This window comes from Betta splendens, chromosome 5 (genome assembly GCF_900634795.4).
Source record: "Betta splendens chromosome 5, fBetSpl5.4, whole genome shotgun sequence".
Lineage (NCBI taxonomy): Eukaryota > Metazoa > Chordata > Actinopteri > Anabantiformes > Osphronemidae > Betta > Betta splendens.
This window is the reverse complement of record NC_040885.2, coordinates 3,900,795-3,928,131: the sequence shown is the minus strand read 5'-3', so window position 1 is coordinate 3,928,131 and position 27,337 is coordinate 3,900,795. Positions and strand designations below refer to the sequence as shown.

Below are 27,337 nucleotides of genomic sequence, written 5' to 3'. Positions count from 1 at the left end.
TCTGCATCGCTGCCAGTCTGGCCTTATCTTCTGGGACTCCTGCAAGTGCTGCAACTGGCCCTGAACAACAGACACAGAACAGAAACTAGAAAACATGCTAAGTTCATGAATATATTCTGTAATAAAACTGAGTTATGTTGTTTGTAAAATCACAGTAAACCGATCTCATGGTGCTGGGTTACAACAGAAAATATTTGTGCTACCTTTGTAGAACTTATCTGCTGGCCCTAAAATAAAAACTCTATAATTACATAGATGCGTCTGCTTACTCGTACTCTTTTGCCAGGTTCTCATAAACAAGTGAACATTATGATACGTTTATCATATATCATAGGGTTAGAGTTAGGTTATATGCACTCTCCAACTTCTTTTTATATGGTACCACAGTAATACCACACATATTTTGCCATATTGTAATGGATTTTCAGGTAGAGTATATAACGATAATATATTCCAGTTGATTGATGACCTGTCTTTATTATTTTCCATTATGAATATCAATATTATATTATTATCAATAATATTAACAATATTATCAATATAATATCAGCCTAATAGGCGATGGAGGTGCAGGACAGAAAGAGCCATCAAAAAAAGTAATCACCTAAAAAATATATACTGTATCAAAGAAAAGTAATAAAATAATGAATAATTGTGTTGAATCGTGTCACTTCGAAAGTGTGTCGCGTCCCTTCGGGTCACTTCGTCTCGTCACTTCTATAAATATATCTGGTAGCGACTGCAAAACAAGCTTGTAATAATCAAGCATCTTTTTTTTTTTCATTAAACATCCCACTAATCGTCACTGTTATCTAGTGTTTTTTCTGCTAGCGTAGCACCTAGCTTACTTTCCTGCTATGGCTTCCCCCTGTTCCTCGCCTTCTCGCTCTGTTCGGTGCTCGGTGTGTCTTATGTTTAGCTTCTCCTCTGCCTCCTTTAGTGATGGTAATTGTATCAGTAATAAGTGTACACTACTTGCAGGTTTAGAGGCAAGATTGTTAGACTTATAGTCTCGGCTACGCACCTTAAAAAACAGGCCAGCTAGCCAGGCCCCTTTAGCTAGTTAAGTGTTTGTCTGGGGCCAGAGCGCGCAATGAGTCTTATCTCAAGCTCCTGTTTAAGGATAAGCGTAAGTACGTAAGATAATAATGAAGGATGCCTGGTTACGCAAATTGGAAGTCACCAAAATTAACGTTCGTTGGCCAAAACAATGTCGGACTCCATAGTTTTCTCTGGACCCCTCCCCAATGTGACCAGCGATGACATGTATAGCCGGCTGTCATCGCTCCACCGCTGGTTGTCTAGGTGGTGCCCTGCAAACGATGTGGCCTTTGTGGCTAATTGGAGCAGATTTTGGGGAAAACCTGGGCTGATTAGAAGAGACAGCGTCCATCCCACGTTGGATGGAGCCTCTCTGCTCTCCAGTAACATGGCCATGTTGCTTAGTCTCCCTACTCCCTGACAACTCAGAGTGAAGCCCAGGATGCAGAGTTGCACGCCTCTCTGCATGTTCTCTACAGCAGCCACCCACTCTTAGTCTTAGTTATCGCTTAGAGACTGTGTTCTATGTTTAGATAAGCCTTTATTATTATTTCCCACGGGACAATTCCATCAGCAGCCAGCTTGTCTGGCGCTAGTCCGACAGTGGGAGCAAGTTGCAGTACAAAACAATACAAAGCCAAAAACACACGCACATACAGTGGCACACAGTACAAGTGGAAACCTTGCTGCAATTTTTTTTTTGGTACATCAGGACAGATAGGTAAGGTCGGAGAGCAGACAGTAAGGCTGTAAGGTGTGTGTGTGTGTGGGGGGGGGGGGTTATCTCCATCAGTGTAGTGAAGTGTTGACCGAGGCCGACCAAGATGTTTACATGCCAGTCCAACAGTTGTCCTTGAAGGGAGCCAGAACAAGGAAAAGAGGATAGATAGCGGCACAGCTGGTGAGCTAGATAGGGAGGGGTGAGGGAGAAGGGACAGAATAATACACAGCCGATTCTAATACAGTTTGACAATCCACGACTAATTTGTCTAGATCGATACTTCAATTGGTCAGAACTCAGGGCTTCATCGCCTCTTGTGGGACCATGGGTCACCCATGACCTCAAGCTATCATCAAGCCTGTCAAACAAGGCTGTCACCATTTTTACCAAGTGTCTGTCTACAGATGTTATCCCTCAGTCTCTTGTCTTCCTCCGAACGGGCTGAGATCTTATTAGTCAGTCCTGCAATGCGGGCATCCGAACAGGCTGAGATGTTACTAATCAGTCTCTCCATCCCGGCCATCCTCTGGTGTAACTGCGTCAGCCGAGTAACCATGGCCCCCAACGGCGTTTGTAGCTCCACAGCCGGTGGACACGCCAATAAGCCGGCCGCAGATTTTCAGACTTTCCAATCTTCCGATAAAGCAGGGCACAACCAACGCCAATCATGAGTAGCCCTGTTATCAAAGTCCAAAATATTAATAGATCCTCTGCATCCTCGATGGACAGAGGCTCCAGACACACACACGTAGCCAGAGGCAAGAGTCCCCAAGGGGCAGTGGTTCTCCCGGAGATTCTTTTTTTTGTGAGAACATTTTGTTCAATGCGCTAAGTGACCAGTTGCTTAGCTCCATGTTCAAAAATGTTATTCCAGAATAGCAGATTAGGGTGCTCAGAAGAGACAGGACAAGGACACTGCAAGCAAAAGTAGAGTGATTGCAGAGAGAAAACACGTCTGCACTCCTCGAGAGGCAGAAGTAGAAGTGTCTGCTCCCCGACCACCTAAACTATATAAGTCACAAACAAATCAAAGAGCACCAGAATTTGATCAAAACAGTTCCTCTGACAGACAAAGACAGAGTAACAGTAAGCTAAGGTGACTTGGTAAGTGACCATCAAAGAGATCTGTTCTGTCTCACTATAACCTGACTGCAGCAGGATGGATATGGAAGTGTATATTAGTCACCTACAATGAGTCACATCAACTATCATGTTCACTATCATGGTTCACGTATGATTGACTAGTTTGCTGTGAGAGAGTTTATGGTGTATGTGTGTTGATGTGTGTTGTACGTGTGGGTGGGTGTATGCGTCTGTGTTTGTGTGAGTTTGTATGCGTGTGGTGCGGTTGGAGTGTGTGGGGTCCGGTTTTCCGCCAGGGGTACGTTGATCATCTGCCTGGGTGGTCTCTTTTCTGCTGACCACCACCAATTGCTGGCCTTGTGCTGCAGGCCCGGTGTGGTGCCAGGGGATGAGGTCGAGTCGATGGGGTAGGCCCCGCTCCACTCGTGTAGGGGTGGTGGACTGGGGGTGGGCCCCACTCTGGGCGCATTGTTTTAATCATACCCTCGATCTTGTCCTAACATATGGGGTTGACATTGATAATTTAATAGTCCTTCCCCAAAACCCTCTGTTATCTGACCATTTCTTAACTTTTGAATTTACCATAATTGACCTTGCAGCAGCTGGAAAGAAATTTTGCTATAGAAGATGTTTATCAGCTTGCTGTTGTCAAGCAGATGATTCCATCATCTTTTGCCTGTCTTGTAGCTACACAGAAGAGAACAGTCACCTTAATCCTTATGAACAGGTTGATTGTCTTGTAGATGATGCTGCAGCTTCTCTATATGTACGTTAGACACAATGGCTCCTCTGAAGAAGAAGGCAGTGAATCAGAGGAGGTTAGATCCATGGTATAACTCAGAGATTGGTGTTGCTCTTACTATGGAATGTTTTATCTGAACAACATAGTTGATGGTTTAGTTATTTTCTGTTTACTGCAAAGTTAGAATTGTTCTGTCTAGTTTAAGACAGATCTGCGGCACAGCAGCAAAACATTCTTGTTTTCATTCTCCTCAGCTTTTTTGTGTTTTTAAATAGCGGGCGTCTCTTAAGAATATGTACACACCCACCGCTTTACCATCTTATACTATATATTGGCTTCACGGTTTAATCGACACACAGCCTGGGCTCTGGAACCCAACTCCTTGAGAGGGGGGGCTGGACCCTCTTCTACTCTGGAGTTGCCTGCGGTGAGAGGCGTCGGGCTAGTGTGGGCTTGCTCATTGTCAGGTTCCTGTACTCACATCCTGTTTTATTGTGTAGCAGTTCCGGTTTCCAGCCTCATCTCATGCCGATTCCTGTCTGCTCCTGAATGGTACTGTCGCCTGGAAAGGTCTTGTAATACCGTCCTGACCTCGAGATAGCCTGCTCCTTACCGGTACTGTAAACCTTGCCAATCCTGTTGTCGAACCCTTGCCTGCCCGTGGATCTGATTCAGCCTGCTCCCTCTGTACTAGAATCTGAGAATCATTGTGTGTGACCTGGACCGTCTGTTACAGATGGAGCGGTTCATTTTCGCTGATTTCAGTCGACTGTCAGTCACCTTTCTGACGCTGATCACACACTTATCACACCCTCATCAGCCGACTGTCAGCAGCCCCCCTCCTTGGTCTGTCTGGGGAAGGTGTTAAAAATGTTAATGAGGCCACCCCCATTTTAGCACCAAAGACGCAATTCCAGGGTAAAACCAAAAGGTGGAGCTTTAGTATCTGACCCGTAGAGTTAGGGTCAAACAGCAAGTATAGGCACAGTTCTGAGAACAGGACATAGATCTGATAATGTCAGTTCTACACTGTTTGCTAGGGCATACAGACAAACAGACAGACAGACAATAGTCTAACTAAACAGTGAACTAAAAAGTTGAGAAAACTTGAAAAGTTGACTTCATTTCAGAATTGAATGTTGTACTAACTTTTTTTTAATCATAGATAAGCATCGGCAGCTCACGCTACCACAGCTGCCAAACTACCTTCTGGAGGTTTATCAGTTACTGGCTGTATTAGGTTGAATTGGACTTTACTAATGTACCTAATGAAATTCTTAAATTCTCATTCTATATATTCAGCCATATTCACTTGGATGTAATGTGTTTCAGTCTGCCTGCTTCAGGAGCTGTTTTAAATTAAAAAAAGAACATTTCAATGTTCTAATCAAGCTTAGATGAACATAACAATAGAGCCTCTTTTCAGCCAGAACGACCATCCACAGCACCAGTTAGACTGGTTTCACACCACCCCCTTCTCCCCAAAGCACCAGAGTCCTGCAGTGCTGTTACCTGATGTAACCAGATACATTTGTGAACTACTTCATCCATCCATCACTTATAAGAGCCTAGTGGTTAAAGCACACAACTTTTCACCCACAGTTTTTAATTAAACTGTTTTTGTTAGTTGGTGGTTTAAAATAAGAAACTTTTATATCCTGAAGCCATAGACTTAACACTTTCTTTTTAACAAGTTTTATTTACGGATTTTATAAACGTCCAGTTCATTTGACCTTTTTCTAAACCAAGTTGTCTGAAAGTTGGGTCACTACATTCTTTTAGAGCAGAAATGTTTCTTAAGGAGCTTCTACATTATATGTCCTTCATGGGGGACATGGTCTTCACACCTTCTCACAGTCCTTTGTTCAACTGATGAGCCAGTTCTTTACAGGTGTGAAGTGAAGCCTATTGTAAATAGAGGATAGTGCCCAACTTTACTCAGACTGAAGGTTCCTGCACTTTTGGTAATGTTTCTGCTTTAAGAAAAGTCTGTAAGTTAACTTGAAAATTATTGAGCAGTCACAATCAGCCGATTGCAGTGACATTTGGCAGTAAAAGGTGACTGAAATGACACGGAACTGAAAGAATATCAGCTGGCATAACTCATAACACATATGTATGCAGATCTCTGTATTTTGTGTCACTTGAATTCGTGTGGTAAACGAAAGACACCAGAGGCAGGATTACACCAGGAGTCTCTAGCTGGGAGCTTCTGTGCATTAACCACTAGGCTGTTGGTCCTATGAGGGAGACCTACTGTATGGACAGTAACTAAATTCCTTCATACAGCATTATGTTAACAGAGCATTGATTTGAGTGGAACCTTTAAAGTTATGGATCCATGAAGAATTTTCTTTTTAAGCAGTTTACAAATATATCTGGTTTTCATGGCTCAGGTGAAGTTGTGTGGAAGTTGAGTCATGTCAACTCTTTCAGTCTGGTGTGCTTCTTGGGGGAGGGTTCATCACACCTACTCACTTTTGTGTCTTTTGTTCACATAACGAGCCAGTTCTTTGCAAGTGTGAAGTGAAGCCAAACTGGAGGATGATATGGAACTTCCCTCAGACTGAGGAAGCTTTTGGTCTTTGTCAGTTGTCAAAAAATGCCAGTAAATTTAGAGCTAAACATTACAATATAGTAATACATACAATACAGTATAATTAAAACAAATAAAATATCCATGTGGATGTTGACTGAATGTTTGACTAAAGGGCATTGTATTCATAACAGCTGTAATTTTCTACTTCTCGCTTAGACATAAATAACTTTAAGTTCAGTTATAAACTACTTTACATTTAAGACGCTCATTTCTGTTTTCTCTCTCTCTCTCTCTCTCTCTCTCTCTCTCTCTCTCTCTCTCGCGCTCTCTCTCTCTCTCTCTCTCTCTCTCTCTCTCTCTCTCGCTCTCTCTCTCTCTCTCTCTCTCTCTCTCTATATATATATATATATATATATATATATATATATATATATATATATATATATATATATATATATATATATAGTACACAAACCTCACTTCCAATCTGCCTGTGGGCCTGGATTACACATCACTGCTCCACCTGGTGCATGAATGTGCAATTGCAGGTCATTTCTTAAAAAAGGTTTAGGGGGCGTTAACAAGGCAGCCACGCATTAAGTATATCACAGTGGGGGGTCATGACTGGTGTAGGGGGGCTTGGTGGAATGATACCTAAGTCATGCTAATGTCATGACAAGATCAGTGTGAAATCCTGCAGCAACGAGGCAACGAAAATTTGCCGCTCCATCTGTATAAGAAGAACTGCATTAAATCCTTAAATGTTAAACTCTATCTGACGTCTTGGTGCTGTGCATGTGGGTCCGATCTCTGCCTAATCCCTGACACTCATAGCTGCCCAGCTTAGTCGCCATGTGTCAAAGTCCTCCACATCGAGAGGAGCCAGTTGAGGTGGCTCGGGCATCTGGTTCGAATGCCACCTGGACGCCTCCCTGGGGAGGTGTTCCGGGCATGTCCCACTGGTAGGAGGCCCCGAGGAAGACCCGGAACTCTCTGCTCAGACTGCTGCCCCTGCGACCTCAGCAGCAACTTCCTCCAAATGACAGTAATCACCATCTAGATCCATCGACTTTAAATTTAAATTTAAGTCCTCTGTCTTACCTAGACAGCTTCTTCCCCATAGGTCATATGGAGCTCATATGGAGTTAAAGTCTTCCAAGTTGTCCACATGTCTTTTAGACCAATCACAACCAGATTCCGTAAAGTATCAACCAGTCTTTACTGATAGACTATGTACCACAGGCTTTTAAGGTGGCTGTAGTCAAAACTTTATTGACAAAACCTACTCTGGACCCTGGAGCCAACTATAGGCCAATTTCAAATATACCATTTAGATTCTTGAAAAAAACATAGCTAAACAATTATCTGACCACCTGAGAAGGAATAACCTGTATGAAGATTTTCAGTCAGGATTTACAGATGGAACGGTTCGTTTTCGCTGATTTCAGTCGACTGTCAGTCCCCTTTCTGATGCTGATCACACACTTATCACATCCCCATGAGCCGACTGTCAGCAGCTCCCCTGCTTGGTCTGTCTGGGGAAGGTGTTAAAAATGTTAATGAGGCCACCCCCATTTTAGCACCAAAGACGCAATTCCAGGGTAAAACCAATAAGTGGAGCTTTAGTATCTGACCTGTAGATTTAAGGTCAATTACTAAATATAAGCACAGTTCTGAGAAAAGGGACATAGATATGATAATGTCAGTTCTACACTGTTTGCTAGAGCAGACAGACAAACAGACAGACAGACAGTAGTCTGTCTAAACAGTCAACTAAAAAGTTGAGAAAACTTAAAAGTTGACTTCATGTCAGAGTTGAATGTTATACTTACTTTTTTTAATCATAGATGAGCATAGGCAGCTCACGCTGCCACAGCTGCCAAACTACCTTCTAGAGGTTTATCAGTTACTGGATGTATTAGGTTGAATTGGACTTTACTAATGTACCTAATGAAATTCTTAAATTCTCATTCTATATATTCAGCCATATTCACTTGGATGTAATGTGTTTCAGTCTGCCTGCTTCAGGAGCTGTTTTAAATTAAAAAATGAGCATTTGAATCTTCTAATCAAGCTTAGATTAACATAACAATAGAGAGCCTATTTTCAGACAGAACGACCAATCCACAGCACTAGTTAGATTGGTTTCAAACCACCCCCTTCTCCCCAAAGCATCAGAGTCCTGCAGTACTGTTACCTGATGTGATGTAACCAGATACATTTGCGAACTACTTAAACAGAAGATTCTTCAGATATCCATCACTTCAAAGACCCTAGTGGTTAAAGCACACAACTTCATACTCACAGTTTTTTAAACAAACTGTTTTTGTTAGTTGGTGGTTTAATATAAGAAACTTTTAAATCCTGGAGCCATAAACTTAACACTTTCTTTTTAACAAGTTTAATTTACAGATTTTATAAACATCCAGTTCATTTGACCATTTTCTAAACCTGGTTGTCTGAAAGTTGGGTACTTTCTTTTAGAGTAGAAATGTTTCTTAAGGAGCTTCTACATTATATGTCCTTCATGGGGGACATGGTCTTCACACCTTCTCACAGTCCTTTGTTCAACTGATGAGCCAGTTCTTTACAGGTGTGAAGTGAAGCCTATTGTAAATAGAAGATAGTGCCCAACTTTACTCAGACTGAAGGTTCCTGCACTTTTGGTAATGTTTCTGCTTTAAGAAAAGTCTGTAAGTTAACTTGAAAATTATTGAGCAGTCACAATCAGCCGATTGCAGTGACATTTGGCAGTAAAAGGTGACTGAAATGACACGGAACTGAAAGAATATCAGCTGGCATAACTCATAACACATATGTATGCAGATCTCTGTATTTTGTGTCACTTGAATTCGTGTGGTAAACGAAAGACACCAGAGGCAGGATTACACCAGGAGTCTCTAGCTGGGAGCTTCTGTGCATTAACCACTAGGCTGTTGGTCCTATGAGGGAGACCTACTGTATGGACAGTAACTAAATTCCTTCATACAGCATTATGTTAACAGAGCCTTGATTTGAGTGGAACCTTTAAAGTTATGGATCCATGAAGAATTTTCTTTTTAAGCAGTTTACAAATATATCTGGTTTTCATGGCTCAGGTGAAGTTGTGTGGAAGTTGAGTCATGTCAACTCTTTCAGTCTGGTGTGCTTCTTGGGGGAGGGTTCATCACACCTACTCACTTTTGTGTCTTTTGTTCACATAACGAGCCAGTTCTTTGCAAGTGTGAAGTGAAGCCAAACTGGAGGATGATATGGAACTTCCCTCAGACTGAGGAAGCTTTTGGTCTTTGTCAGTTGTCAAAAAATGCCAGTAAATTTAGAGCTAAACATTACAATATAGTAATACATACAATACAGTATAATTAAAACAAATAAAATATCCATGTGGATGTTGACTGAATGTTTGACTAAAGGGCATTGTATTCATAACAGCTGTAATTTTCTACTTCTTGCTTAGACATAAATAACTTTAAGTTCAGTTATAAACTACTTTACATTTAAGACGCTCATTTCTGTTTTCTCTCTCTCTCTCTCTCTCTCTCTCTATATATATATATATATATATATATATATATATATATATATATATAGAACCTAACCCTAACCCTAACCCCCTAACCCCTTAAGGAGCTTTTACATTATATGTCCTTCATGGGGGACATGGTCTTCACACATTCTCACAGTTCTTTGTTCAACTGATGAGCCAGTTCTTTACAGGTGTGAAGTGAAGCCTATTGTAAATAGAGGATAATGCCTAACTTTACTCATGGTAAAGGTTCCTGCACTTTTTACATGGTAAAGGTTCCTGTACTTTTGGTAAAGTTTCTACTTGAAGAAAAGTGTGTGAGTTAACTTGAAAATTATTGAGACGTCACTATCAGCCGACTGTGGTAACATTCGGCAGTAAAGATGATTAAACACAGAACTCAAAGAATATCAGCTGGCATAACTCATAACACGTGTATTCACATGTCCATTTATTACTGGATATGGTGGATGATGATGCTGTTTTCCTGCTGTACAACCAGGCCCAGTGTCTGTCCATTCTTGAGGCACTGATGTGCTTTGCCTTGTCTGATTCTTCTCGCCTTGTCAACAGAAAATGGGGTGCACTGATCTCTGTGTTTTGTGTCACTTGAATTTGTGTGGTAAACAAAAGACACCAGAGGCAAGTTTACACCAGGAGTCTCTAGCTGGGAGCTTCTGTGCCCTAACTACTAGGCTGTTGGTACTTTGGTCCTGTTGGTCCAGAGTTCAGTGAAATACATAATAGTTAAAGCCAACTTTATTGTAAACCAAAAAAAATACACCACTACTCCAAAGCTAGAACAAACTGTTACCTTCACACTCCAATGTGCAATGTATAGGTTACTGAGTTAATTAGTCTGGGGGTTTGAGGACAGAAGCTTTTGCAGGGCCCTGCAGACAAAATGCATGAAAGTAGGGTAAACAGGGAGATGTGGTGATCCTTGTTCTCATCACTATTTGGAAGACTGAGCGGAAGCAGTCCTTTACCAGATGGAAGCTGTGGCTGTCCTCACCATCACCTCATCAAAACAAAAGGTACTGCAATCAGAATTGTAGATTAGTGAAATGTTCATTATTATGTAGGTCAAAACCTTCTCTAATGTAAGAACACACAATACCAGACAAAAAATTAAACCAAACAAGAGGACAGGCCTGTCTGTGCTAAAACAACAGATAAACAGTTGTTACAATTCAAATATAAAATCTAAACAGTATATACCAATTAAAATCTTCTATTACCTATCTTACTGTTGGTACACACAAACTTACATACCTTTACTACTGAGCTGGGCAGCAGATGTCCGTGTACCAACAGTCTGCAGTGATTTCTCTGTTTGACAGCCTCCTTGCATGTAGGTAACTGGGATGTGCCTCCCTACAGTATAGAAAAGACTGTTACATTTACTGTAAATTGTATTGGTCCTACAAATATAATGGCTATGGTACAAGCTATAGGTTACTGACCAGATAAGCAGCAGGTATTGTAGAGATGTGACTAATTAGCAACTAAGCTTGCAACACAACACAGTAATCATTCCAACTAATCATGTTAGAATTTGATAGAACAACGACATAACCCAAAATCACAAGTTGATTTAGGCTGTGACACAGGACGGGGTAATAAACATAACAGCGTTCATCTGCAGGTTCTTTTTGTAGCGATCGACCAGCTGTAGCTCTAAAGTGCAAAGGCCTAAAGGCATGCTAACGGCTAACGCAACACAAACAGGAGCGGCAGCACATCAACAGGACAAAAGCTCGATCCACCGCTTCCTGCCTGTCGCCGATCGAAGGCCCATAGCTATTAGCTGTTCCCCACACAGGTGTGTGACTGCGCCAACTCAGAGTAGCACATTTGAAAGGGACAAAGGCTCGGTTGATTCACTGTAGCCATTAGCGACGCTAGCGATTAGCTTGTCTCACATGTGGGTTACTGCATTTTAAACAGACCCAACTAACATATTTAGATATCACAAGTATCAAGCACAAATTACTACAGCAAGCTAGATCCACCGCTTCCTGTCTGTCACCGCTGGAAGGGCGATAACGATCAGCTGTTCCCCGCAGGTGTATGCGATTACAGAAAAAGGACAGACGCTAGACCCACTGCTCCCTGCGTGTAGCCGCTGAATGCCGATAGCCATTAGCTTGTCTCACATGTGGGTTACTATATATTAAACAGACCAACCAACATAGTAAGTATCAAGCACGTACTTACTACAGCGAGCTAGATCCACCGCTCCCTGCCTGTACCCGCTCGATGCCGATACGATAAACATTAGCTTTTCTCCACACAGGTGTGTGGCTGCAGGAGCCCACATGAGCACATTTGAAGGGGACAAAGGCTTGGTCGACTTGCTGTAGCCGTTAGCATAGCTAGCTAGTAACTTGCCTCACACATAGGTTACTACATTTTAAACGGACAAACTAACATTTTAAAACATTATAAATATCAAGCATGTACTTACCTCAATGAGTGGATTACGGACTGTAGGAATAGATCCTTTTTTTCCAACAGGAGCCGTGAAACAAATCCAGCATTGTACGCAACCTTGTTTGAAATGCACATACGTATAAATGCTGAGGCAATGTTTCTGGCACCGGTCCGTTAAAAATATAAGTGACCCAAAAAGTCCTCACTTGTTGATCCCTTGGTAAAGTGAATAGACTTTGGTGTTGGTTAGAACACCTAAGAACTGAACTATTTCTAGTTCAGTTGGACTTCAGTTGGGAGGACTTGGGCACTGCCGTGCTCGTCTGTTTACGGTGAGTGAGAGGGGGGAAATGGCGGAAGTCCAGTTTTGGTTCGGGATCATTGTGGGGGTGGTGGTTCAGGATTTGCAGGGAGAACTTTCAACCACTGTGACGAAACCTGGGGAACGGCCTCAGAACAGTAGATATCTCTCTCCATTCGATGAGAAAATCTACGTTTTCAAAATGTGAAAAAAGCAGAAAATGCATTTCTACCGTGCTCAGTGTGTGTATATGTGACCCATAGAGTCATAGGAACGCTCCAAAATGTCGAAAAAGTGCATTTTTGCATGATATGAGCCCTTTAAGAGTCGGTGGCGACTGTAGAGACTGCAACTCTGTATCCTGGGCTCACTCTGAGTTGTCAAAGAGTGGGGAGGCTAAGCAACATGGCCATGTTACTAGAGAGCAGAGAGGCTCTGTTTAACGTGGGATGGACGTTGTCTCTTCTAATCAGCCCAGGTTTTCCCCAAAAAGTGCTCTGATTAGCCACAAAGCCCACATCGTTTGCAGGGCACCACCTAGACAACGAGAGTAGGAGCAATGACAGCCGACTATACATGTCATGGCTGGTCACATTGGGGAGGGGTCCAGAGAAAACTATGGAGTCTGACACATAGTTCCTTTTGCTCCAAGCAGAACGCTTTGTTCTCAGAGCGCTGGTCTACTTGTGGTTCCTAGAGTCTTTAAATGTGCAATGGGAGGCAAACCCTTTTTTACTAAGCTCCTCTCCTATAGAACCAGCTTCCTGTTCAGGTTCTAGAAGCTGACACACTCTCCACCTTGAAGATCAGGCTTAAAACCTTCCTTTTCGATAAAGCTTATGATTACAGTTATGGGGGACTTAATTTACACTGAGCTCCTCTTTTTCTTTCTGTTTTCTACCCAGTCACCTTCCATCTTTGTTTCATGTTTAACTTCGCTTATCTCTTTCTCTCCAGTACTTCTCTCTCTCTCTCTTTATCCTCCACTCTGTCCTCATCTACAGGTGTCATCAGACTCAGGGCTTTGCAAACCAACTGGATGTTTATAAAATCTGTAAAAAAAACTTGTGAAAAAAGAAAGCGTTAAGTTTATGGCTTCAGGATATAAACGTTTTTAATATTAAACCACCAACTAACAAAACGGTTTGATTAAAAAACTGTGGGTGGGAAGTTGTGTGCTTTAACCACTAGGCTCTTTGAAGTGATGGATCACTGAAGAATCTTCTGTTTAAGTAGTTCACAAACGTATCTGGTTACATCACATCAGATAACAGCACTGCAGGACTCTGGTGCTTTGGGGAGAAGGGGGTGGTGTGAAACCAGTCTAACTAGTGCTGTGGATTGGTCGTTCTTTCTGAAAAGAGGCTCTCTATTGTTATGTTCATCTAAGCTTGTTTAGAAGATTCAAATGCTCATTTTCTTATTTAAAACAGCTCCTGGAGCAGGCAGACTGACACACATTACATCCAAGTGAATATGGCCGAATATATAGAATGAGAATTTAAGAATTTTATTAGGTAGATTAGTAAAGTCCAATTCAACCTAATACAGCCAGTAACTGATAAACCTCTAAAAGGTAGTTTGGCAGCTGCCTATGCTCATCTATGATAACAAAAAGTAAGTACAACATTCATCTCTGACATGAAGTCAACTTTCAAGTTTTCTCAACTTTTTAGTTGACTGTTTAAACAGACTACTGTCTGTCTGTCTGTCTGTTTGTCTGTCTGCTCTAGCAAACAGTGTAGAACTGACATTATCATATCTATGTCCCTTTTCTCAGAACTGTGCCTATACTTAGTAATTGACCTTAACTCGACAGGCCAGATACTAAAGCTCCACGTTTTGGTTTTACCCTGGAATTGCGTCTTTGGTACTAAAATGGGGGTGGCCTCAACATTTTTAACACCTTTCCCAGACAGACCAAGGATGGGGGCTGCTGACAGTCGGCTCATTAGGGTGTGATAAATGTGTGATTTGACACTGACAGTCGACTGAAATCAGCGAAAATGAACCGCTCCATCTGTAAATGACCAGATTGTGAACAGCTGAGTAAACACGTGACTGAAACGTAAAGTTTTGAATTAAAAGACTACGCCTTGTAGGACCTTGCCCGCGGCACGGCACGCCAGGAGGAGATGCTATCCATTCTCTAAGGCTTTGGCAGTGCGCCTTGGAGCTCCACAATGCTTCTCGGAGAGTACAGGTGACTGTCGTGCTTTCATTACCCAATGTGAGATTCAATTCGAGTGGTGGCATATGCAGTCTCGCACCTAGCCGGGAGGCCGAGTCTTGGGCCACCGCGGAGTGGCCAAACTGATCTATGTGTATGTCTACGTTCGCCAGCTTCTCTGCTGCACTAAAACAGATTTTCCAGGAGGTGACGCCCGGATGAGAAGCGGCGCAGAGGTTAGTTTTGTTGGGGGACCTCATATATTATTCTGTTATTAACAAAATTAATATTAAGGTCATGATCAAACAAAGGAGGTACTGCGGTCTACATGTAATGTCCTCATCCTGATAGTAGTAAGTGGTAACAAAGCGATTTCAAATCTGAGCACCAAAACCAGGCACCAGGCTGGGGAACCATACCTGGCAACCCCGCTGAGATGTCCAAACTCCCCGCTGATACAAGTGACAAACAGTGGAGGAACTTGGACGTCAGCCATCCTGAGCTCTGTTCCCTTGTACCCTTATTGGTCTCTGGTAACAGAGACCAATAAGGGTATAAGGGAACAGAGCCAACACATTGGCTGGAGGGGGCAGAACAGCCGTTTATTCTATATACGAACCATAAGAACTTGGAGTATTTCAGGATGGCAAGGAAATTCCCGACAGGCCCGCTGGTCATTGTTCTTTGGGAGGTTTAACTTTCATCTGTCATATCGCCCAGGTCCCAGCAATGGCAAGCCTGACGCCCTGTCCAGGATCCACGAGGTCCAGGTGCCATCAGCTCATGCGCTGCTGCTGAGTTGGCGCCGCACCTGGCTTCGGGCACAAGCCCGCTTCAAAGACAATGCCGACCTTAAACGTTCTCAGGACTATGAAGTGGGGGACCAAGTTTGGCTCTCCACAGAGGACCTGCACCTTAAGGTCCCTTCACGGAAATTGGCACAGAAATTTATTGGGCCATTTACCATCATAAAGGTCATTAATCCAGTCTCTGTCAAGCTCTCCTTGCCCAGGACTCTGGGTATCTATCCCACCTTTCATGTTAGTAGACTCAAACCGTTCCGGAGCAGCCCTTTGGTTCCACCTACTCCTCTTCCGCTGCCTCCTCGGATGGTGGATGGGGAGGTGGCCTACTCAATCAAGACACTCGGCGGGAGTGAGGCCGCCAATACTTGGTGGACTGGGAGGGGTACGGTCCAGAGGAGCATTTGTGGGTTTCCTCTAGACTCATTTTGGATCGCAGCCTCATCCAGGAGTTCCACCGGTCGCACCCGGATTTTCCGGGGCCATCGTCAGCTCAAAGAAGACAGTGACTGACCTGCGGCCCTCCTCCGCTCCTCCCTGTTCAGTCATACCCTTTTTCTATTTCACATTTCAGTCACGTGATTACTCAGCTGTTCACAATCTGGTCATTTACTCTAGTACTTAAGCACCAGCACTTACCTTAGTTCCCTGCCAGATTGTGAGTTTTGTAACCCATTCAAGAATTCCTCGTTTTTGCCTGCCTGTTAACGTCTTGCCTGTTTTTTGACCACGTCTTTGATATTTTGGATCATCCCTCCCGGTGTTTGACCTGATTACCCGTTTTTGACCATCCGCTTGCCTGCCTGTTGTGTACCTTTGCCATTCTGCCTACCTGGTGGTGACATGCGCCTGTACCTTAACTATTCTGAACATTAAGGCTTCTGTTTACTTACCTGGACGTCTCCTGAGCTGTGCATGTGGGTTAGTTATGAGCCAAAGAACAATACACACTAAGCTAACTGCTAGCTAAATAAATCATGTAAACATTGTTTACATTATCTGTTATTCCTACATTCTGGAAAGTTATCACATCACGCTGTTACTTTCTAGCCCTCCTACAGAGCTTGTCTAAGGTAAATTATTGGTCTGCCATTTGGTCACATTTTCTATCGCACCGAGGTCATAAAACGCGATCAGTCATTATTCGTGGCTAAGTCCTTTCAATTATGTGTTGGTGTTTTGAAGCCAATTGCATAGCTTCTAACTAGAGTCAGAGTTAATTAAAATGACACCTCATTGGCCACAGTCAGTTGTTGCTAGGCAAAATGTGGCCAAACAGACACCTGCCCGCACCCACCTGCCCTCTGGTGGCAATATGTGACGGATGTGGACATGCTAGACAGTGACTGGACACTGTTTATATTTAGTTAGATGGGTTAAATAACTGTTATTTGGATATATTGATCACTTTTATTGCTATTTTACGTGCTTTACTGGTGGAAAAAAAATTGAATTCCACACTAAGAAATCCATAGCCTGACTGTTCGCATTAAAATCTTCATAACTTTGTCCTGCTTTACTTCATCAAAACCATCTTTTGCTGGGTTTAAAGCCCACTAATTTTGCTATGATTATATGGAGGTTTGAAGTACCTGAGGCCTCTATTTACAGAGGTATTCATCCTGAAAGTGCATTTATCAGATTTTTCAGACAGAACTGAAACATTTTACTTTTTTATTAATTATAAACATCATATCAGCAACACTCATTTCACATCTCACAAGTGCCCTTTATATTATGACATTATTTGCATTTAAATACACTTTGTGGTTGCAGAGATAAATTCATTTGAATGTAGATATGCCATTTTCCAGAAGACCCCCCAAAACAGGCCTTTGGGTGTAAAAGGAGCTGTTAGGACATCCTATGGGTAAGGAGTTACAGTAGTCCAGCCTAGAGGTAACAAATGCATAGATCAGTTTCTCTGCATCGCTCTGAGAGAGGATGGCAGGAGAGGCTTGTATGATGAGGCCAGGAGTAGCAGCTCTTAAAGTAGAGGAAATATTGCCTGCAGTTGCGTGTAGACCAGCTGCTGGACACATGATAGCTACAGACCTTACCAGCTATTATTTTCTGTGTACTTTCTCTTTAACTTGTTTGTTTACCTACTCTATCTTGGTGATGTATTTTTTTGTTGTTTTGTAAATAGTTTTTCTGTAATAAACATTTAAGCCGATGAGGACTACAACTGTGTCAGACAAAGTCAAAGGTCACTTGATCTTTTCACCGTTGAACTTGCCATGTTAGAGTGCACTTGATCTTCAACCTCGAATGTTAAAGTGCACTTGAACTTTAACACCGAAAGTCAAAGTGTACCTGTTCTTTGAACCCGAGACTCATAGGTCCGCTGAACTTTAATCCACCGTGTTAAAGGGCGATGTGATCATCGAATGCCAGTATGTATGCAGATATATTATATATATGAGCCACCGGTGCTTTCTGTGTATCCTTCTTTAGGCTGTGCTCTCTGTATCACTAGGGTGTCGCATTCCTCTGCGTGTGTATCTGAGTTCACAGGCCTGCGGTGGCCTGGTATCCTTCTACAGTCCTCCTTCCCCCGTCTGGATTTATGCGTCAAGTCGGCCCTGCGTTGTTTTAGAAAGAACAGGTTTTGAAACAAATGCATATGCAGTATTAGAGTGCGCTGCTGGTGTACAACAGCAACATCCGCCACATGTATGCAATGAAGCACACACACACACACACACACACACACACACACACACACACACACACACACACACACACACACACACACGCGCTGTAATAGGGGAAAAAATCATTCTCAACCCCTTAAGGTTTGGTCGTGCATTAAGCGCCGACATTTAATGTGTTTGACTGACCAATTGTTTATGGTCCGCGTCTGCCTTTTACCCCCGGTCTCTGGCTATTTTCTATATGATCCCTCAACAGACTCAAAGTCATAAACCTGATTAGGCCTCAAGTGGCCCTGCGTTGTTTTAGAAAGAACAGGTTTTGAAACAAATACATATGCAGTATTAGAGTGTGCTGCTGGTGTACAACAGCAACATCTGCAACTTGCAAAGCATATACCCTTACATCGATGATAGTCCTCTGTGCTGTTGGTCAGAGGAGTCCTCTCGGTCTGCAGTCATACGGCATTTTCAGCACACACACACACACACACACACACACACACACACACACACACACACACACAAACGCATGCACGCACGTGCGCACACACACACACACGCATGCATGCACGCACGCACACACACACACACACACACACGCTGTAATAGAGGGGGAGAGATCATTCAACGCAACTCAACAAACAACCTCTCACCCCCCTTAAGATTCTGTCGCCCCTTAAGCGCCGACATTTAATGTTGTGTTTGACCGACCAATTATTTATGGTCCGCATCTGCTTTTTACCCTATCCAATCCCACAACCCTTAAAGTCACAAAGCTAATGCATCACGTCTTTGAAACTCGATGCCCCATCCCTTCTGACAGCATGGCACCCTCGCATGTAGGAGTGAGAATGTAAACATCTTCACCCCCGGTGCAATAAGGCGATTCCACCAGGCGCCGGGAGAACGGTTAAAAAACACAGCGTTATAATACCGATCGAAACATGATTATACAAAAATACCGCTTTAACCCGTTACACCGCAGGAGTGTTCGGGGGGAGCCCTTCTTGGGAATATTATGTTGTAACACTATGTTGATTTGTTATGCGAAACAAGAGGTGTGAGGGTGTCCCCAGGGGCTGTTGTAAAACCATTTGATCAGTTTCTGGGTGACTTTTATGGAGAAACCTGGTATAAATATAGGCGGAGTTGAAGCGTCAGAATCAACCCGAACCCAGGCCTTCACGCTAGATCCTCGTCGGCCGTTGAAGCAGAGGTATGATTCGAGGTAAAGCTCCGACGACTCTCATTTCTTTGATTCTCCTGAAAATATGCGCAAACAAATTTCGTCCGCGTCAGCTCCTGCATCTCAAGCCGCCCGCGGGGCTCGTCTGTCAGAGAGCGCTAGACTCCGTAAGTATGACTTCTTTTGCAAAATCAACCATTATTAGACTGTAGAATGCCTTGAAACGGTTTTCATTTTACGGCAGATCGCCTTGCGCTACAGCGTTGCCAGAGCCAACAATTCCAACTGCAGTATAGGCACCAGGCGGCTCAACAAGCATTCAACGCCTTCCCAACCGGAGAGGCCCTTAGATTCGTCGGTCAGTTATTACATAATATAAGCCAATCAACATTTGAGCGTGCTGACCATAACGGCTGTTTTATTTTTTCTGAAAAAAAAAGATGAGATCCATCAGCCGCCACGGACCGATCACAGTCTCGACGGTGAGTACGGATATTGTGAAGCACGATTATATCGTTTTTATTCCGCCGGTTCTGTTGAAATAAACTCTCCTTTTTATTCACGCAGTATCAGACGACGCTCTTCTGGAGGTGTCACCGGACCCCGGAGAGATATTTACTGCCGGCGAGTGTGTCGTCAATGCGCCGCCATCCACCCCGGAGCCGCCACAGCAACCGCAAGAACAACAAGAACAACAACAACAAGAACCGCGGAGCCCTGAAGAGGAGTGTCTAATCGGCGAGCTGGAACACGTACTGTCCAGACAGCCGAGCGTGGAGCCTTCAACTTCTGAGAGCGGGGCCCCTGCGCTTCTAGCTGAGCAGCGCGTCCCGGAACAGGCGAGGCGAGCCCCCGTGCGTCGTCAGGGGACTCCTCTTCCAAGGGTTTTTTTTTTAAAGAGGGTTGTTTCTATGGCCTGTGACTAACTCGAGACTGTTTTCAATCAGATTCCGCTCGTCCGGGACTACGAGGGAGGAGGCGGTTCCGAGGATCGAGGCTGCTCTTCAATAGGGCCGTTGAGCACAGATTTGAGAGCGTCGTCTGGAATGTTATTGAGAGGAGTCTGATGATGAATGATTTGCTCCGCAAGCTGATGTGAAAACTGTGCTGGAACGTCACTCATTTGAATATTAAACAACAAGATGGCTGATGAAAACTCTGATGTCAATGATTTACAAGCCGAATTAGAGGATGTGTTAACTTTGATATCCAATGGCCAAAGAGGGTTTCGGGGTGTGAACATAACCACCGAGCATTTTGATCGGTTGGATGAATTGGTCAATGATTTGGTGGCAAGAGTCGGAAGTGTGTCTCCGGTCTACTCCCCGAATCGCGACTATGACTTTCCTAGCGGGGGTGATGAGTATGTTTCTGATTTTGATCGATTAGAACAGTCTGTAAACCTCTTCATTGAAAGACTGCAAAATCCCAGCCAGAGAAATAATGAACTCCCGTCAGAGGAGGACAATGACGATGCTATGGAAGGAGCTCCCCCGAGCAGAGACGGCAACCCGGAAGCACCCCCCGACGGACCCCCGACGCACGACGTGGCGCAGAGGGGAAGCGGGGCCTCCGATGAAACCAGGATTGTAACCAGAAACAGTTTCAATAACTTTGAAATAAGACGACTGCTTAATATCGGGCAGACGGACGAGGTTGATTACGGACACTTTTACGGGACTGTTATGGGGAATGTTGCCGAGATGGTGCAGCAGGCTTTAAATCAGACTCAGCAAGGCGACGTTATCCAGCTCGAGCTAAGGGGGGACATGCTGCGATCACAAGCGGCCGCTGTTGTGTCAGTCGCGGATGGCGTGGATTTTTCCCAATTTCAGGACCTGCTGGACGGCGCCGTTCCTTTTTGAATCAATCTCGAGAATTGAATCGTAGCAGGCGTAGACCACTAGCGTAGTCGTCTGCGCTAGAGCCGTTCTAAAGCGCATCTCCAGGCGCAAGGTGCCTGTCTTGACCTGCAGCAGAGCTCCGCCCTCCTCCTCCGGGGCCACGTTGAACGCGTAAAGCGTATAACCTTGCTCATAATCTCTTCTATTAAAACACAGAGGCTGGTCTTTCAGGTGCCGCCCGGTAGCGGTGATTAAGCTGTAATACTCTCTGATAGAGGAGCCGTGCTCAAAATCAGGCTGCCGGCTTTTCCCGGAATCTGTCTGCCGTCTCTGCATAGGGCTAAAAACTCCAGGTTGGCGTGAATAAACCTGAAAGGGTTCATAGTACTCCGCCCCGTAAAAGCCTCGTGGTTAACCAGCCCTATAACCACATATTTCGGTAGAGTGCCCAGAAAAAGATTTTCCTGCGTGCATATTCTGGAATTGACCGGGATGGAGAATGTTTTAACATTGACGCGCGAGAGCGGGTACAAAGCGTTGCCCTTGGTCAGTGCGGATGAGTGTCCTATGCGCACGGCGGGGGACACGGTCACTTTCTTTACAAACAGAGAGGCGCCCAGCACATGCAGCTTAAAATCGGCGTTTGCAGCGTGCATCAGGCAAAAGGCGTTGCTGGCTCTTGTGAGTTTAACTCTTAAATCGACAGAATTTAAGAGCAGCCTCTCGCAGAAAAAGATATCCGCGTGTAGTGGGCCCAGGAGATGGAATTCGCGCGCTGAACCTGGCCCTCGCAACAAAGCCGCTGTTTGGCCCGTTATTCACCACGTGAGAGTCCATGGCACCTGCCGTGTCCTGATAAAACAGGCCGGCGCTGAACTGACTTTTCAGAGATTCAGAGGGTAGTTGATGATGCCTACATCAGCGTCCGCCGCTAAATTGGTTCCGTCCGCGTTTGTAATTTTCTGCCTTAAAAACAGCAGCGTGTCATTCAGATCCAGGTAACGCTCCCCCTCCGCCGCTACATAAAATTCAATAGGACCGCCGTCAGTGATGGAGGAGATTGGTGAAATCTCCACATATTGCTTGTCCTCTATGCTCAGTTGTGAAAACGGACAAGAAAACAAATCCAGCTCTGACATGACGCATTCCGACGACTTCTCGTGTAACAGAGCCATGCTGATTAGAAAATATCCTCGTTCTTTACAGCAGACCTCCGCTTTTTACGACCGCCCGGGTTGACTGAATTTTATTATGAGCGGGTCTTCTTTTAGAGACTCCTGGTAGACGCTGCCCCGGGGGGCGTTTCCTGGCTCTACGGGCTAAAACCATAATACCGGAGCCCTCCTGCGGCTCTTCAGACCGGCCGCCGGTGAACCTCCTTACAACCTTCCGCACAACGTCGGAGGCTATGTTTTTAGCCGCCGTTGCTAGATGGGGCTTGGCCACTCTAAATCCACTTTTTACCAGAGGCATTACAAAACGAAACAGTTTGGAAAACATTGAGCCTAGACCTCTACCGTACTGCGCGGGGGCTCCGCCAAAGCCTGAAAGGCCGGACCCCACCCGATCGTCATAATAGCTGACGAATCTATACGGGTCCGCGTTATAACTCCGGCGCATCATGTTTTTACGGGCCTAAAGTGCAGCGTGAGTATCGTCTTGCCGTACGCAAATTTGACGGGGTTGTTTTGATCGTTTTTAATTTCCACGTAGACGTTCTCTATATGATGCTTGGACAGCGGCAGGTAGTGCGGAGGATTGAACGTCTTTGTGATGACGTCTCCGTATTGACCCTCGACCGTCACGCAGCGCAGGAGAGGAGCGAACGAGTCACCAACCACCTGGTGCCTCACTATATCCGAATAACAGTATAAATGGTAAAATCCGCACTTTAAATCAGCGGGATGCGGCGACAGCTGGACTCCAGGCCCCGTAGAAATCCACGCGTCCTTCTCCACACCCAGCGCGTAGCACACAGGCTCAGGAAACTGGAGTTTATAGCGCCCACTGCCGTTCCATGCAAAGAAATGCGTGTGTGTTTCATACCCTAGATCGACGTCCATTTTAAGCCTTTTAAACCTGTTGTTTAGCTTCCTCATAAGACTCTCTCTAACGTAGGACCCGTATCCTAAAAACTCTCGATTCACCTCATGGTCTGCCTCGGCATCGGTGGCGGGGTGCTCGGGGTTCTCTGAGGGTTCAAGAGGGGCCGTATCCATCCAGCTAAAATAGGCGCGACCGTGGGGTATTGTCGACCATGTATGCATGTATGACAGGTCTGTCAGAGCAACTTCCCAAGCTCCTTTTAAACCTATATGCTGCGCCAGATTGGCGCGAAATACAGAGGGTGTGTTGTCCGGGAACAGCTCAACACCTGCGTTGGACGGCAGGGTGATGTAAAAACCATCCTCGTCCATATTTTATACGTTTACAATCTCTGACGCCTTTATATAACTGTTAAACTTTTCGGGCCAGTTCAACCATTTAACCAGAACGTGCTCCACCCCTCCAATTTTGCGTTTGCCCAGAATTTGCTCAACCTTGAACGCCTTGTCGCCGGACACCACCACTTTCTGCAATTCTGCCTCGTAAAAGGATCCTTCGACGGGCTCGCCGTCGTAATCGCATAGTTTGTAGACCGGCGGTATCCTAGGAACGCATTCCGCGATCTTAAAAAGCTCGTTGGTGAACCCCTGGGTATATTTCTTGTCAAAAACGCCTCTCAGCTTCGATATGCGCACAATATCACCGACTTTAAAATTCATCTTTAAGGCCTTCTCGTGTCTCAAAGGAAAGGAGCCGTACAGATTCTGTAATACCTGTAAAGCATTTTCAGACGTCACCTGAACGGGCTTCATTTTAATACTCAAGTGATACGCGTTATTGTAGCTTTTGACAATCTGCTGCAAAACCTCCACATATCTCAGGGTGTTTTTACCCGTAAAGTAGGGGTACAGTTTATATTTTAAGGTTTTATTGTAGCGCTCCACGACCGACGCTTTGACCTCGCTGGATGTGCTGAAATGCGTGATTTCATGTTTTTTCATCAGAGCCTTAAATAGCTGTATATAATAGTTGTAAAACTCTTTTCCCTGATCCGTCTGAACACGTTTAGGGATTCCACTCTCGGCGAGAACGGACTCAAAAGCGGTCGCCACCTCTTTTGCACCCTTATTCTTTAACAGGCCTAACGTATGCTTTTTTAGAAAATACGTCAATAACGGTCAGCAGAAATTTATAACCGTCGTTGTGCGACGCTAGGTCCTGCATGTCGCAGAGATCGGCTTGAAATTGGTTCAGAGGTCTGGACACAAACACCCTATTTCTAGGGAAATGGATCCTTACAGGCTTATGCAGCGTGTACGCGTCTTGTTTGGCTAAAAACTCTTTGATGCGATCCATACTAATTTTCTTGCCAGAATCCCGTTCTACGGCTCTGTGTAAAGGAGCCACACCGCCATAACTGCCCGGATGAGAAGGGTTGTAATAAATTTTCTTCATCAGGTTTTCAAGTTTAGGAGGCATCTTCTCTCCTCGCCAAAAACCTCTGCTCTGAACAGCCAGCACGCTTTTTACGTAGTTATAAGGTTATTCGGTCGCTTCAGTAATGAGTAGTCTTTTTTACAAATTCACAAGCTCTTATTTTTTTTTTTTTAAAGAGAATAAATGTTACATCGCTTATACAAAATGGATAAATGCATACAATGTGATTACAATACATGTGACTACGCAAAATGATATGGGCAATAGGTAGATGCAGTATGAATAAGTGAAATTAGAATGAGTACACACACACACACGATGAATAAATGACACTAGAAAGACTTACAGGCTATCATGACAAATGCGCCCCTCCCAGAGATCCACCGCCTCCTGCAGGTCACGTCGCTCATGTTTTGACATAGCCCGCTCTGTCAGTTCATCTTGTATATCACCCAGAACCTCCACGACATTCTCTGTATCTTTCAGGCCGTGCAGAACGGCTTCCCCGGCCTGTAGCACTCTCTCCGCCGACACACGGATGTTGTATTTCTCAAGCAGTCTACTCGCCGCCGCGACGAAGCTGCTGGTCAGAACCCTCTTCTTTAGAGCTTCATAATATCTTCCCAAAAAGTACGGGGGTACTCCAAACGGGCAAGTGTGCTGCATCTGGCTGGGATGCGAGGTCTGGCAGCCGTTGCAGATGAACTTGTTGTACTCGTGAACTGTGATGTACAGAACCCGCGTCGCAAAGGCCTTTACAGTGTCCAGAAAGAGCCTCAGCAGAGGTCCGTCCAGCTCATCCCCGCTCTCCTCCTCCGGGGCGGGATGGTGGACCTCGCACCGCACCGACATGATTGATCCAGGGGACGCCGCTCCCACGTCCTTCTCCTCGCTGTCATGAACACTGCACCCGTCTGAGCCAAGTTCCATTGAGGGCCGGTCGCTGATCCGCGTTGATGTGGAAGCGGTGTCATCGTCGTCATCCCCGTCTTAGCAGGCGCTATCCATCGACGGGGTCGGAGAAGGTGGAGGCGTGAGTTGCAGAGAAGCCATGCTTGCCGGGTTTCTTGCTTGGTTGATTGCTTGCCGAGGACTGGAGCCGAGGGTCTCTATTTATCCTCGGAGATGAGAGGGGGAGGGGTGGGTGTGTCTAGGGGAAGAGGGCTTTTCTAACTACAATCAACTCCTTATAATCCTGGCTCATCCGAAACAACTGAGCAATTGAGACTCCCCATTCATCAAACATTTTCAGCCACTCTCTGCAGGATACATTCATAATTTGCTGGAAAACCCCACACTCGGTGCTGAAGCGGGCTACGAGCAGCCGACAGTCGGGGCCTCCGGGCGCGTGTATGCTTACTCTGTAGTACCAACGGTCGCTGACGGAGCCGCTGGTTTCCCAGACAAACTTTAGTATTTTCGGGTCGGGGTCCTCCATGTCGAACACTCCCATAGCGTCGCTCAAACTCTCCCCCTCGGTGTCCGGCATCGTTCGCATACTCTTTTCAACGGGCTCATCTTCCTCGTCAGATTCATCCTCGTCCATTCTTTCAAAAAGCTCACTCAGATACTCCGCTACTATGCCGCGCAAAACACTCCAGTCATTTGCAGTGACGGGCATCGTTACAGTGTCGGGGGAGAAATCATCTCCGACGTTGAGCTGGTAAAGACGCAACTCCCCCGTGGGGTAGCAAAACACATAGCCGATAGAGCCCGACGGTAGCTTAAGCTCGCCCTTGAGAGACGCGGGAAGCGCTCTCTGCACTCTGCACAACCGCAACTTTGTTTTCTTAGGAGCTCCGCGCTGAAACCGATTCTCCACCGCAACCCCAACGTTCACGCTGCTGCTGATGTTGTCAGAATCCTCTGCCGCCGGAGAATCGGACATTTTTCTGTTTTTCTCCCACACCAGACAGTCTCTGGTCACTACAAAAACCCCCATTGCAACGTCTTTATAAAGCTGCACGCTCGAGGAGGCGGCTGATAGAGGCCGTGCTACACAACAGTTACGCTCTGATGATCACAACGCCCCTTTAACGCGGTGGATTAAAGTTCGGCTGACCTTTGACTCTGGGGTTAAAGATAAAGCGCACTCTGACACTCTGGGGTTAAAGACCAAGTGTACTCTGACCCCTAGGGTTAAAGATCAACGGTGAAAAGATCAAGTGACCTTTGACACTCGGGGCTAAAGATCAAGGGTGAAAAGATCAAGTGACCTTTGACCCCTTGGGTTAAAGATCAACGGTGAAAAGATCAAGTGACCTTTGACACTCGGGGCTAAAGATCAAGGGTGAAAAGATCAAGTGACCTTTGACCTAGAGCTGTCAAAAACAAAGTTGATCGAAAGTGGGGTATATAATCTCTTGTGTCCCTGTGTGTGTGTGTTCTCCATTGTTTGGCCAACCCTTACAAGCATAAACTGAAATTTCACAATAAAATAACCATCAACACTTCATCTAACTACAATTAATAATAATGCAATAATATTTGCTATTGTAGATTTTTTTCATCAACTAGTAGATATGTATTCATGAAAGGTTTCACACAACTTAATTGAGATTTTAAAGTCAAAGTCATAACATCAAGTCAGTCACTCACTCATTATCTTGCTGCTTATTCCTCCCAAAGGGAGATGAGAAAATGCAATAACTGCTTGGTGCCACATACAGTAACTTCACATTTCATCATTTGCCAGTCAATTCTTTAAAAACCTCACAAAATGTGCTGCTTAAATACCCACTGCAGTATCCAGAGACCCATTCAAAAACACCTGTGGTTTAAAGCTACAATCAGATCAACATCTTT

The 27,337-nt window shown here is 44.8% G+C and overlaps 1 protein-coding gene across 1 annotated transcript; it reads left to right on the top strand.

The window, feature by feature from the left end:
* Positions 1–14,395: 14,395 nt before the first annotated feature.
* On the top strand, positions 14,396–27,337 carry LOC114855952 (uncharacterized). Its single transcript, XM_055509102.1, has 5 exons — positions 14,396–14,411; positions 14,854–19,372; positions 19,450–19,563; positions 19,646–19,687; positions 19,773–27,337. Exons 1-2 carry the CDS (start codon positions 14,396–14,398, stop codon positions 15,873–15,875), a joined length of 1,038 nt encoding a protein of 345 aa, XP_055365077.1. The 3' UTR covers positions 15,876–19,372; positions 19,450–19,563; positions 19,646–19,687; positions 19,773–27,337.